Source organism: Triturus cristatus, chromosome 3_2, assembly GCF_964204655.1.
Source record: "Triturus cristatus chromosome 3_2, aTriCri1.1, whole genome shotgun sequence".
Taxonomy (NCBI): domain Eukaryota; kingdom Metazoa; phylum Chordata; class Amphibia; order Caudata; family Salamandridae; genus Triturus; species Triturus cristatus.
The window spans coordinates 683,231,342-683,246,240 of NC_140584.1; the positions used below are offsets into that span (position 1 = coordinate 683,231,342).

At 43.3% G+C, this 14,899-nt stretch overlaps 1 protein-coding gene across 1 annotated transcript in view; it reads right to left on the reverse strand.

The window, feature by feature from the left end:
• DNAJB11 (DnaJ heat shock protein family (Hsp40) member B11) overlaps nt 1-14,899 on the reverse strand; it is a 162,167-nt gene that overhangs the window by 42,864 nt on the left and 104,404 nt on the right. Inside the window, exons 5-7 of the mRNA XM_085648709.1 lie at nt 13,989-14,131; nt 12,250-12,332; nt 10,218-10,275 (exon numbers count right to left, since the gene is read on the reverse strand). Of these exons, the coding sequence (XP_085504835.1) occupies nt 10,218-10,275; nt 12,250-12,332; nt 13,989-14,131 (284 nt within the window). The remainder of the gene's footprint in view (nt 1-10,217; nt 10,276-12,249; nt 12,333-13,988; nt 14,132-14,899) is intronic.

A 14,899-nucleotide genomic window follows, 5' to 3' on the forward strand; every position in this document is an offset into this window, starting at 1 on the left:
TTCCTGTGACAAACACCTCTCCACGCCCCTGGCTGCTGCTCGTTTCATTTTACAATTGTTTAACAGTTACTGACACTTCGCAGTGAATGTGCCGCTTACCCCACAGGACCGTGGAATAGATTGAGATCGAGGTGTCAATGCAGTAATGCAAGGCCAATCATTAATTTGCATTATTTAAGCCATATGCATGGCAGAGCTGTCCTTCACACACACAAACATACTTGCACAGCACACACATTCTCGCCCCCAAGGAACTACCCATACCCACTTACTTCCCTCTTAAGCGGGGGTCTGTAACTCAGATTGTCCTCCCTCATAGATTCCTGTGTGGATATATATATTTTTTTTCAAAGTCAAAACCATAGAGGTTTATTCAAAATCAAGAATCATTACAAAAGACAAAAAAGTAGTTAGATTCAAACAAACAAAATGTCTCGCACACATCCCAGAAAGGACACATTTTATAGTTTAGAGACATGAAAAACAACACTGTCAACTAAGTGTGAAATGGTATCATAGGGCTGTACTAACAAAGATACATGTCATAAACCAATCAACGTTGTGGAAATGTTGCTACATAAAATAAGTTACTTTAGGAAATGCCTAAATCATTAATAAGTGTGTAATACCCTTTAGCTTACAAACAAGTAAAATGAGTCAGTTCTTAATTTGAGCTAGTGGTTATAGGTGGGGCCCACCAACACTTATTTTTGGTAGCCAGCAGATACTTTTCCAAATTACACTTTAACCCAAAGCAACACAGAGAAAAACACCTGGTGGGTGGTGGGGGAGAAGAAGGAAGAGAAAACAGTAATAAAGGATAAAGCCTTTCCTTCTTGACTGTTAAGACAGGTAGGGAATGCACAGAATTATAGAGGCAAAAGCGAGTGAATGTAAAGTTGTAAACCCTGTTACAGAATTACCAATGTGTTCTTTTTAAAATAATGTAATAAAACATATTGAAATGGAAGGATAAAGCAGGGATGAAAAGGAATCAGAACGAGTGAGATAAAGAGGCAGTGGGTGTCTCGTGGTGGATTAAAGAGGGATGACGAGGAATCAGGACTATGCAGCAATGGTATTCGGCACCCCTGATATTGCAAGCACTTGCTACAGGCTTGTGAGCAAAACTTAGATCCTTCACACTTAATCTTTTACAAATTAAGCACTGGAAATGCCATTGCACTAATGCACTCTTAAAGCACACTAAGCAATATACCATTTGAGAATGAATACAAATACGGTTGTGGCTTGGTCAACAGCAGCCTTGAATATTACAACATACGAAAAAATCTCAACATTTCTTCCTCCTAAAGCACACAAAGAAATTCATTTTATTCAGTACAAGAAAACAACACCATAAAATGAACCCCATTTCGACTATTTTATGAAAATGAAATACACAGAAAATAAACTTGTTCATGCAATGTTAAAAGCTGCATTTTCTTCAGCGTACCTGCTGACCGTTGGTGCCTGCAAAGCTCATAATTTACACTGTCCGGGTGCATGGAATTCAGGGGTATGGTAGCATGTGTGCCCATTGAAGTCTCAACTTCAAGGGAGGGATTATTCGACTTCCCACCCAATTTACAAGGCTGGAAGAGGTAATCAAATACCAATCTACAGACAACAGCACCCTGCACTCTGGTATATTCATCTGCTCTCTTCAATAAATCTGCAGCTGATGGATAGCGTTGGATTTGCTGGCTCGAGCACTACCGAATGACCAATCCCATTGGCACCAGACTTGGGTTTGGGCTGGATTCCAGTTGACTCGTGCTCCACACTACCAAGCCACTAAGCAAGGAGATGGAAGTAAGTCAGAGAGACTGGTACTGCACATGTCAACATCGCTCCAGTGGACAGCTCCATCCACCATCCGCCCTTCATTTTCACAAATCAGAACAGGCTTTTTTCTGATCAACACATGGATTGCTAGAGAGTGACTCAATAGGGTCAGCACAATAAACCCAGTTATTTTGCCATCTGTTTTCACTAGAATTGAGAGGAGAGGTCCTAGACCTGGAACTAGATGCTTATTATAATTATACATTCTGACCACATCAATGGCCATCGACCCTTGGTAGACAAAAGCAGGGGAGCTTGTAAGTTTGCCACGTAACTAAGGAAATTATTCCTTTAAGCGCATGTATTGTATTGTAATTGTATTGTAATTGCATTTATATAGCGCTTACTACCCACGATGAGGCGTTGAAGCGCTGTTTCGGCGAGTAGCATGCTACTCCGGATTAGTGTTGAATTAGTATAGTGCAATATGAAAGTAATTTGAGTGATGGATAGGTTAGTCAGTTATTTGGAATCAGAAGGATAGCAAAGGGATAGAAGAAGGAAAAGGTTTGCATTTATATGGCGCTTATTACCCCTGATAGGGCGTTTAAGCGCTTTTTTGGTGAGTAAGTCACAACCCAGTACCGCAGAAGAAGACTTAACATGTCATTGCAGACATCTGTCACTTTTCATGCCATCCCAAGGCAGCACACACTAAGCCAGATATTGGTGGATCAGATCAGCAAGAAGTGAAATCAAACATTAAAGTAAGAAATGTATCCTATGGATAGAGCTTATATAATTAATATGATCCAACGTCCTCCTCTTTGGGGTTCATATGGTCTAAAGCCTCAGCCCTGCACCAACAGAAGCAACATCATCTACCAACCTCCATTGCTCACTGGTGACAAATAGAGTAAGTCTTGTGTCATCAAAGCTGAGCAGAAATACTATTAGAATATTATCCAAGGGTTTGTTTCAATTAAAAAAGATATGATTAACCACCTTTAAAAAAAGGTTTCTGGCTTAGAGACTATGTTCAGGGTGTGAACACAAAATGGTCAGAGGTCAAACACACAGCACCTCAGAATGAGGATTTTTCGTATCAACACACCTTGTCTATGAATGTCTTGTGCTAAACTCATGGCTAACAAGCAGCGATACATTTGTAAAAGTATAAGTGGCAGGCACAAAGTTTTGCTCATAACCTAACGACTGGTGCTACTGAATGGCGGGCCCCACCTACAACCACTGGCTTAAATTAAGTACTATTAATAAGTAAGTGAATGAGTAAGTGAATGAGGTCTGTCAATATTTACCATAAAGTGTGCAAACTAGAATGTATCTCAAGCTACAAAGCATGCCTAAAAGTGAGTAGCAAGGCCCTTCCGTGCAGCCCTGCTAGCATTAGGCTCGCGTTTACCTCACACTAGGAAGATGAAACCTTTAGTTTTGATTTTTTTGAAATGTACATTGTAGTTAAGTTGAGAGAAACAGTGAACCCCAAGTCAAGATGATGTTTAGCTAAGAGAAGGAACAAGTGACCGTTGAATAATTTAAAATGATAGCAACCAAAAGTCTAGTCATAGAAAAAGGACTTGCAGATTTATTTTTATTACTTAAATCTAGTGCTCAGTGATCTATGAAGAGCACCGTGGGAAGCTGAAAATACAGCTTGATGGCATCATCTGTAGTGGTTTCGCTGCAGTCTTCAACAGTTTGTAAATTAATGAACTGTTGAAGACTGCAGCGAAACCACTACACGTTAATGAATTGGTGGGATTCACTTAAGATAAAGGCAATTCTTCCCCCCAACTTAAATTTATGCTCATACATTTGCTGTAGTTGAATGAAGCTAAATACATTTTTCACAGTGATACAGTAACCAAGTTTGTTGAATTCGGAAAGTACATTAAGTCCCTTTTTCACCTGCTAGAATGTGTCTATCTTTACAGAAAAAAAACATAATCTAAAGTGAAATCGCAGGAAACCAAGGTCACCACCACTAAACAAGGAAAGGTTCCTATCTTCCAACTACACCCCTCAATCTAGACCACCAGGATAAGGAAATTATCCTCACAAACCATCCACAAAACTAATCAAGTTCCTGAAAACCTGCCTGTTGGAAACTGGTAGCGTGGTGCAGAGCGGGTGGGCCAAACTCCAGAGGAAATGTGTGAAGCATCCACGCAGTACACACAGGCGACACACAAGGCACAATCCAAAAAGAGACGCTACACAAGATTGTGTAAGAATAACTTTTGTATTGTAGAAACACAAGGTAATTTCAGTAATCACTATACTGCGCCAACCGGCGCCAGGTCAATATTTACAGGGGAGAGTATATACATGGCAGGGCCAATCGGGCCCCTGCCAGAACCATTGCGACATACAAAGAAAATGACGATAAGTCCATCAACCTCAATTCCTGCAATAAAAACACATCAGGGCGTAACATTAGGCATTAGGCGGAACACCTGCAATGAAACATCATGGCATCACCATATGCATAAACGATATGAATAACCCCTGAGGCAGGAAAGCTGTAAGGGAAAAACATCAGGCATCCACCTGTGGGCATAAACAAAGTAGGCAGGAACCATTAGGCATCAAACACACAGTGGTCAGGCATACAGCCTGAATTAGCACCTTATGCCGGCCATCACATCAGGCATTAGCAGATGCATAAGGCACCTCCTGCGGTACACGGGGCCTAATCATATGACCTCTGGGTCTCGGAACTGAAAAGGTGCGGCCACTGGGATGTCCAAAACAACGTCCTGCCCACCTTGCAACTGGCCACTTCGGCGGGGCAGCTATGGTGCAAAAACGAAACAAGGGCAAGCTGGAGCCCCTCACTGGGCTCTAAAACTGACCAATGCCCAAATACGTGGCAGCTGCCCGCTACCTGCAGTGCAGCTGGGTTCAGCAGATTAGGCTAGGCAAGAGAAGGAACTGGCCCCGACATTGGAGCAGCCCGCAACGAGTACTGGCACCGGGGGCGGGCACCGACTGCACCGCGACACACCCCCCAACCACAGGATGGTAGAGCCCCACTCACCGGGCTCCTCTTGCGGAATCAGCTCTTCCCCTTTCCGCTGCAGGCTGGGCGACAGGCGCGGGGCTTCCCTTTCCCACACGGGAGCCCCGCCAGCACCTTCCTGACGGCTCTCCTCGCAGCCGGCCACGACTACGCTCTTCACCCGGGTCCCGCTCCTGGGGGCCGGGACTTCATGGACTACACGCGGGCTTCTCCCTTCCACCTGGGAGCCCCGCGAGTCACTCCTCGCCGGGGGGAGGCGGGGTAGGCTTCCGCTCTCCCAGGACTTCTCCGACCGGCTTCCTCCGGTCTCGGCCCTGTCTACCGGGCTGATTCCTGGCTTCAAGGGGGCACGGGCGATGACGCGGCCGGCGCCCCGGTTGCTGGGCAATGCGCGGCCCAGGCCCAGCGCTTCCTCCACAGCAGCGCCCGGGCGGCAGTGGTGATCCCGGCCAGCGATGAGGGGTAGACTCCCTCCAACTTGCAATCCCAAGCAGGGTGGGCACCCGCTTCCTTCAGTGAAATGCGGCAATACGCGGGGTGGACTTCCGTCGTATTTTTTAAAAGTGCGGAGGCAGCTCACACGCGGGGTGGGCACCCGCCTACTTTTACAATGCGCAGAGCGCCGCCATTACACGGTGTTGGCTTCTGTGGCGCTTTTAAGTAAAAAGAGTTCTTCCTGGCCACACAGCGCTGCTGGGTCATTAAGTATAGCACTTCACAGGTGCTAGGCAGCCCCACCAGCTTCAGGGGCATAAGATAGTGCTCCTCTTCTCCTGGGCACTCAGCACATAGCGCCGCCTACACCAAGCGCTAGATAGCGGGCAGGATACAGTCACTCCAAGCGCAGCGCCCACCAAATATGGCGCTCACCTTACGCAGGGCATGCAGTCAGGGTCCCCCGAGGCGCTAGGGTGCAGGCAGGGAGCACAGGCCAGTCCAGTATAGCGCTCTTCTTCCTAGTCTGCAGAGCAGCAGGCACCCAGGAGTTGGTCTCCCTGGTTCCCCTCACACTGGGCAAGGTCAGACAGGCAGGCAGGATTACTCAGCTATCTTGGGGACAGCAGAGCCTCAGCTCAGTCAGCCACAGTAGTGTAGTCTCCTCCTAGCTCCATCTGCCTATACTCCGGCAGAGGTTCCCCTGGTCTAGTGGTGACCTAACTATGGCTCTCCCTGGCCCTGTGGACAGCAGAGGGGTGCAGATAAGCTCAAGGCGCAGCACACAGGCCCATCTGGCGGTACCCCCTGGCAGCAGGTGCCCTCTCGCTCAGGTCCACGCTCTGACTGAGCACATGGCAGCCCAGCTCTGCTTTTTATATGCCCCTTAACCCACCTACCAGACAGTGCCAGAAGCTTCTAGAAGCGTCTGGGGAAACTGGTTCTAGCTGGCCTAGGGGGAGGTGTCCAGCACCCTGTCTGCTAGGTTTCCCTCCAAAAGCTGGGGCTGCTGGGAAGTGAACAACTAGACTGGCAACCCAGCTTTTGCAGACAGGCACAGCACTCAGCAATGGCGTCCATTTTAAAAGTGACATGTGTAAATACTGAAAGTCAGTCTGCGCACTCCATTGCACAGCACGTCTTATGGCATCTCACACCACACATGGCCTATACATTTCTCTACCATGGGGGAGATACAGGTGCGCACACCATTGCACAGCATTCAACATTTGCGTTTAACATGTATTCACATGACATGTTGCTTCCCACAAAAGTGAAAATATTCAGGGAAACGGGCCAAGTCCAACACTGCCCCATCAGCACAAGCTGCTAATTTATGAGGGACTTCCGTCTCCCACAAAAGTGAAAATATTCAGGGAAACGGGCCAAGTCCAACACTGCCCCATCAGCACAAGCTGCTAATTTATGAGGGACTTCCGTCTTTGCCCATCTAGGAGCAAGGTACTCACTGCAAACGTTTAATAAACCATCAGATGCTTAGCCTTTTTAATGAATGACGCACAATTATTTACTGAATAGTGACAGTTTTACTTTTACGTTACATTTCCATATTCCCCGTCCATGAGGAGCCAGTGACCAGTTATTACCCAAATGAGCACAATGTGACGTTTTCCAGTTAACAGACTTCAAGAAATAACTTTCAGTCAAAGAACTGATGATTCACACACTGCCGAGCAGCAAAACCTGGCGTGATATAATAGGATGGTTGAGTGAAGAAAAACAATTCAGGGAAACGTGAGGGTAGAGTGGGGCAGATGCAGACTCAGATTGGAAAAAGGATTAGAAAATGGCGAAACATTACTTAACATTGGGGTAATTCTGAGTAATTCTATCAGCAATAATGAATTTTGAAATTACGTTTTTGATTTCCTTGTCGAGGAAAATTATTTTTTTATAAACAATAATGTAATCTTTAGATATCTTTTCTACATTTTCTTCCACTTAACCTCCCGTGTTTGAGCCTCCATTTTAACATCATAGGAATACCAGGAAAGGTGGGGCTCATTTCCTATGTTTGGTATCGGGCAACATTTTTTATTACATGACTGTAGAAGAGCAGATGTTACGATTATCTGAAACCCTTGTGTAGACATTATTTCCCTTTTTTTTTTAAAAAAAAAAAGGGGCAAATATTAGAGCTGCAGTGTGCTTTTACATTTCTCTGGGCCAAATGCAGTACTTAGGTTCCTTTCCTTAAGACTGTGGGAGAAATATGCTTAAAAGGTAAAACCTCAAGATTTAGTGTAACAAGAGGAGAAAGAGAGAGAGTTAGAGAGTGAGAGACAGAGACAGAGAGAGAATGAGAATGTATGTGTATGTATGTATATTGGTAGTCTGAAAGCCAGTCCTAGTCCTAGATTAACCCCCGGATAATCAAATCTTATAGACATATGCAGTGACTAGTCTTAGGTACACGTTTTATGTTCCACCAGGTACTGTGGCTACATCCCAATGATAACACTCACGGACAAGGTAGTGTAAATGCCAAAACGTCACATTGGATAACACGGATGGGTAGAAGACTGAAGGATATTTCTACACGGTGGCTGTGATTAATCACACCTTTATTTTCCCACAAATTTAATATCAACGCAAATCGTCCAGAATACGGGGCGTCACTATTGGTTGGTCCCCTGTGGATATTATAAATAGGGGCCTGGTAAGGACACATTTCAAGGCCCGCTTTTTCCTTCAGTTCTTAGAACCTAAATCCCACAGCCCATTAAAACCCTCTCTAAGCCCCCACCCGCACTTGCCTGGGTCTGCCAGCCTCTTGGGTCGAGCAAGTCTGCTGCTTGCTTTTAAGAAGAGCACGTGTGCTGCAGAGCAGGTTGCAGACAGCCTCGTGAGCACCACAGGCCTTTCCCAGCTCTTCCCAGGATGGGGTGGGGCCATGGAGGCTTGCTCCCACCCCATGCTGACGAGTTAGGAAATGGGTGGGATGCAGTCCTACGTAGTGCACCCTCGCTGATTGACAAGCAGACTTGGAAACCCAGGGCTTCTGCTTAAAGCGCCCAGGCTGCTTGCAATCAGCGAGGTTGCAGTATGTCATCGGAGGGCAGAGACTTACCGTGTTGTTGTAAGCCACCTGGGGGCCAGGGCTAAAATCAGGTAAGCCCACCAAAACCTGCGACGGCCGGCACATGCGCTCTAACACCACATGGGCCTGGTTTTGCCTGACCTTTGCGCAGAGCGAGGGTCGCAGGTGTAATGAATTAAGAATTCTTTAAAATAAATAGGAGACAGTAATGAGGCAGAAATGTAAGCGGGCGGAGCCCTGCCGCCCTAATAAGAAACGCCCCTGACAGAATCAGGTTTCAGGAAATCCTTGACAACCTGTATTTTTGGAGCTTCGATCTCGCTCTGCCTCTACAGCTACTGTGATTGCAGCACCTTCCTGTGCCTCCCATCTATCTCTGCACACAGCCAAGATACACCAGCAGAGAACATGGGTACTCACAAACATTTGCCATGGGGCCACAGAATACGGTCTGTCGTGTGACCGAGGGTCGCAATGATGCCAGCAGGGTGGCAGTAGGGGGTCTGGGTGAATCGGGATTTTGTAAGGAGGTCTAAAAAAATAAAATAAACGGGCAAGCATTTAATTGCAGGTCAATAAATGCTTGCCCATTTATTTAACATTTTGTTCTAAATATTAGTGCTCAACAACAAGACAACAACTTGTGCTGCTGTTCCCGTGAATGGAGTAGCTGGGGTCGGTTTCACCCTTGTCCAAGCTCTTAGGAAATTGTACCCAACGTTACCTGTCCAAGCAAGATAGCTGAATTCTAGATGCGTAATACTCAGTAGGTTGGACTATTGTAATGCCCTCCTTCTAGGAGCCCCTAACTATCCGTTAAAGAAATTGGAAAGTGTCCAGATAGTCACAGCCAAATTTACATAAACAGACCTTGGAACACCTCTTCCTCTGGTGCTCTTAGAGATCTCCAATGGTTACCTATCAAACAGAGGATTATTATCAAATCACTCTGTATTGTTTTCAAAGCCCTGCATAACAAAGGACTAATGCCACTGCAGGCTAGGTTGAGGAAACTAACTAATCACTGGGAGGACATTTTGGACTTATACTGCTATACCTTTTTGCCCCCTTTTTTCACGCTTTCTGCTCTCATTGATGAGTTTGGCAATTTAGCACCAGCATACCATTCTGGTCACAGTGCACTCTAAATAACCAATACAAATACAAATTCACCAGGGGGCCGCATGTAAAGGTCAAGAGGGCCGCAAGAGGCCCTTGGGCGATACTTTGAGCATCACTGGTTTAGAACCTCTCATCCTTTTTGCAATCATAATAATCTCCTTCCCCCCTCAGCCATTAAGGATGGTTCTGATGCTGTGAAAATCTTATGGAAGCCTCAGTTCCTTTGCAGCAAATATTTCCTAAAAACGTTCTGATGTTAACTACGTTGCAGGAATGTTATAGAGGAAGATAAACTACCTTTACATCAATCCAAAATGTACTGAAAGAGCCTCATTGAAAAGCAAAAAACATAATAAAAGATCAGAAATACTAAATTAGTTTTCCAACATGGAACCCATTTATAGATTGACTGGGGGCTTGTCCACCTGTTTGTGCTGTAGTAATGGCAACTAACTAGCCATTCTCAAGATTTACTGACATAACAGCAGCTTTGTCCAAGCAAAGAGCACTGTATGTTTCCTATCAATGTCAACCGGTACTGATAAGAGACACTCTTCCTATTGACACACCAAAATTCCTTTACATTTTGAGGCAATTCTAGACCCAACACTTGATGGAAGGAGTATGTGCATCGCCAATCTTTGTGTAAGGCAAGGTGCACCTGCCTCAGGTTTGATTTTTGCAGTCTTTTCAAACTATATTTTGACCATTCTATTAAACAACATAACTTTTGCGTATGACACTAACTATTAAATAACCTGCACATACTTGAGAACTTTGATGCGGAAACGTAGGTCACCAGGCTCTCCATCAACATGAGGCTCACCTATAAAAATATAAAGTAAAAACAAAATCTTAGGCACATTACAATATAAGATTACATTTTATTTAGTTATTTTACATTTAACATTCTGTAACACTTAGAAATGAATTACATCATTGCTAATGAGGCTCAGAACACTTCAGAAACAGAGATCAGATGTTGGCTACGCTTTGAGGATACTTGATGGAGAAGAGACTAATACTTTGCAGTTTTGTGGCTTACAAAGATATTTTATGTCAGGTAGCTTAGGGTCTTAGTCAAATAGGCACTTGTGTACGAGACAAAGGGCCAGATGTGCAAAACGTATTTGCGGCCGCTAACGAACATATTGGCATGATCAGCACGTTTGCTATTGTGGTATGTATAAATACCAAACTGCTATTTAGTAACACGTTATCGAATTGAAAATGTGGAATTGCACATACATAACGTTTTGGTATTTGGAAGGGTCGTGTTTAGGGTGTACCTTCCAAATACTAAATTTAAAGGGTATGTATTAATGTTTTGTGACAGAATAACAATTGCAAAACATTAATATTTTACAGACAACTTGGAAGGAGGTGGTAGCCCATTCGCACATGAGTAGGGGTAACTCATGAGACACCTTCCCCTTGAGAATGTTAAAATATATATTTTTTAAGAGCAGGCAGTGGTCTTCGGACCACTGGCCTGCTCATAAAAAATGAAACAAATGTTTCATTTTCTTTTTTGAAATGCATCCCATTTTCCTTTATGGAAATCAGGATGCATTATAAATGAAATTGAAAAGCAATAACAGACAGGGTGATCTGCTGTCTCCAGCAGTCTACCATCTCTGTGATGGCCATCATTACCAATGGGTCGTAAACTGCGACCTACCTCCTTAATATTCATAAGGGAGGGTTGATTTGCGACCCAAAGGAATTGCTATTTAATAATTGTACATTTTCTTACATATCCTAATTGCGATTCGGTAGGAATTGCAATTAGTAGAGCGCAATTCCTACCTTTTGTACATCGGGCCCAAAGTGTCTAATATTGGTTTGTATTCATGAAGCATGAGCCCAATATATTTTTTTAGTCTCTTGTCCCACCACTGACGTTTAGGCACTTTGCACGAGGCACTGATACAAAGAGGTGCAATAGTCAGGATGCCGATTTATTTGAGTGTCTACCATGAATTCTCTGTATGAGACAAATTAAAGAATTATTTTAATACTCATCTAAATATTATGTTTCACACGATTGTCAATTTCCTTTTCAAAGTATTTGCTGCCAATAACATGCTTCCCTTTGTTCCTGCGATTTTCCTCCTTGGTGGTATCTTTCAATTAATTGATGGTAAATATGAGAGCAGTATGCAAGAGATGACAAATTCGGACCTACAGAACAGGAGCTCTTAAAAAGGGGGAATCATTTCTGATCTTAATTAGCACGTTTTGGGCGGGAGCATGTTCACATCATTAGAAAATGAATGTGTTATTTTGTCTGTACCTAAAAGTAGTCCAAGAACTCCGATTTTCTTTTGTTTTTTAAAGAGGACTGAGTACAGGTTGCAGCAATTAGGGCTACATTAAATATGAGGATACATTAAATATGAATTAGTGGGGTAATAAAGGATATGGTCTATTTTAACTGATTTGGAAACGGGTTGAACCATTTAACTTTTAGGTAATATCAGATTGTAAATCATTTAAAAAGTGTTAAATTAGGATGATTCACAGGATGAAGAAGCAATCCTCATCTCCATAAGAGACAGCTTACTCCTAGACAATCAGGAAGAGGGATTCAGTGATGCAGCCTGACCTTAAGCTACAAACAGTTGGGTCAGTAGATAATATTTTTCCAAGACGTTTTAAAGTTAATCAATCACCACATTGTTTAGAATCGTAGCTACTATAGCATGGTTATAATAGAATGGCTCCATTTTATCAAAATTGAGTTGTATATACTAGTCAGCTAACATAATGAACAATATTAATTCAGTGAATTACGCACCTTCCCCAATAAATGGGTAGTCCATGCCATCTCGAACACCCGGCTCAATTTCAACCTCCAGTGTCCGCTCTTCATTCACAAGCCTGAGTTTCATCAGAGAAATATACACACATGACAAATTTTAGTGACTTAGTTGCTATCGTATATGCTTCAATAAATGTAAAAATGTTGCAGCAATATCCAAACAATGTCACTACACCAGCAGTCCTATTTATTTTGCACAGAGTTCAGGAATGCAAATCATAGCATGCTTTATCAAATTTAATATAACATTAACTTTAGTTAAAGGAACATTATTTGTGCTTTATATTTCAGTACACATGCCACGCTACACATACAAAACTGAAATAGTTAAAGATAGTATCATAAACAGAACACCCAGAGCTTAATTTAAACTGGTGGTTGGAGGTGGGGCCCACCAACTTTCGTTTTTGAGGCCTGGCACTAGCTGATTCAGAGAAAAACCCAAAAGGGGGAAAGATCGAGGAAAAGAAAGGAGGAAAACAGTTATAAAGAAAGAAAGTGGGTATTAAATAGAACCTGAACAAGTGTGCTAAAGAGGAAGGGAGGGTCTGGTTATAGATTAAAGAGGCATGAGGTGGAATCAAGACTTCACAGCCTTAGTATGGGACACCCCCACCTTTGTAGCACAGCTGCAGGCTTCTGAACAAAACTTTGGGCCCCAGCACTTATGACCGGGCAGGGATTTCTTCAGCCTCTGCCTCCTGTAGCAGGGCAGACCCTTAGCTTGTCTGCCAATCAATCTGCAAAGAGAGCTGGTGCTGGTCTACCACAGTCCTTTCACAAAGCGGAGGTTCTCATTTTAACTAGAAGCATGGGATGCAGTCACACAAGGAGCCATTCCCCTCTAGGAATTCTCAATGGAAAGGTGGCAGGTTAATGGATTGTCAGCCTATTATTATGACCCCACATGGACCTTCTCCTCCCACACGGTTGCACCCACAAAACATTTTTATCAGATAGTCTTGTGAAGGGGTCAAACCTGACCTCAACATAAAAGAAAGGGAGACTGGTTCAATAAGGGATTGGATTTTGTACACAGAATAGATGCACACTATCTCTTATCAACACATTGCTCCTTCCTGCGATGCCCAGACGAGATGACATTTTTGTATTAATGAGCCAGCACGAATTGCAAAGATTATGGACACCTGCATAAGGGAATATATGTTGTCCGGTGCTTGCTTTATTTTGAGCATTGCTACAAACAGATGGAACGATGCTATATTCCTCTAAGCCTGTTCCTTTGTTGCTGCCACCTCTAGCATCACATACACAATAAATGGTATTAAAAAATGGAAAATATCTGTATTTTTGTCACATGTATAGGTCACTTATTTTACATTTAGAGGATAGCCTCCTAACCTGAACCATAACTACGAGTGGCTTTCAGCTTGGAAGTCATTTAAATGTATCATATTTTTGGCCACATTGTGAGTATATGTTGGAGAAGACTCAACCTGTAGACTACAATTGGAAAAAATTATATTTTTTGAAAGCTTTACGCTATCCCTGTAACAAGCCACTGACAATTTAAAAATAAGAAAAACACAGCCATTATCTGTTGAACTGTAAGACAGTCTGTATTTGATTCCCTAAACATTGCAGTAGCTGTAATTAGCCCTCTCAGAGCATTGTCAGAGATATTTGAAAACAATTTGGTATTATACCACACAAATAGCACATTTATTACACCAGTGAAGACATGGGTCGCTTACTTAACATTCGGGCATTCGTCACACACCACTTCTTGTGTCATCTGGAAGCGCCCAGGCCCCAACTGTGTGGTCCTCATTTCCTGGCGGCAGTTACACTTTCGCTTCCCTGGTGCCTGCCTTGCCACTGGCTTATTTCTTATCACCTGCAAATGGACAACATAGAAGTTTTCAGTAAGACAAAATATGCAAAACATCTAAAACTGGGGTGTTAATAATTAGATTAAAACAAGACAAATGTATGGGCTGGGGACAGTTTTACGGCAGTGTGTATACAGGTAAGCTGGACAGGGACATGACTCGGGGATGGTGCTAGCCTATACAGCATGACCTTTCAACACAGCCAATAGTCCCAACCTCTATCACCTTTGAGGGCAGCAGGACCACTGCTTCTGCACGTTTATTAAAATGACAAAATTGGGTAAATCAATAAAAACTTGAAGGCTTGGGTAAATCTAAATCAGAATCAGGTAAGTGTGCCTGCAAGGGAATTTATTTACACAAAATCTTATTAGTTCAAAGAACTGCATCTGCGAAGCCCTAAGTAGTGATTTCAAAAGAAAATTTACAGAATCAATCATATTCCTTCAAAGTGAAACTATCAGCAAAGAAAAACAAGCATTTGCAATGCAATCGGTCTCGCCTTTGGGACTTTATATGTATTTAGCTATGCAGCACATTAGCCTGGATGCTGAAACATCTACTGTTCTTTAACATGTAGGGAAAGTAAGCACCAAACTGCGTGACACGCCAGGTATGGGAACACATGGAGAGAAATATTGCCTTTCGGTGGGAAATGGTATAGTCCAAAGCTGTTTTTAATACAAAATCAGGGCCTTCTGTGGCCATATCACTGAAAATACAAGATTTGAAAAAAGAATTGTCTACAGGTGCTCATGGAAGACAATTTCTAT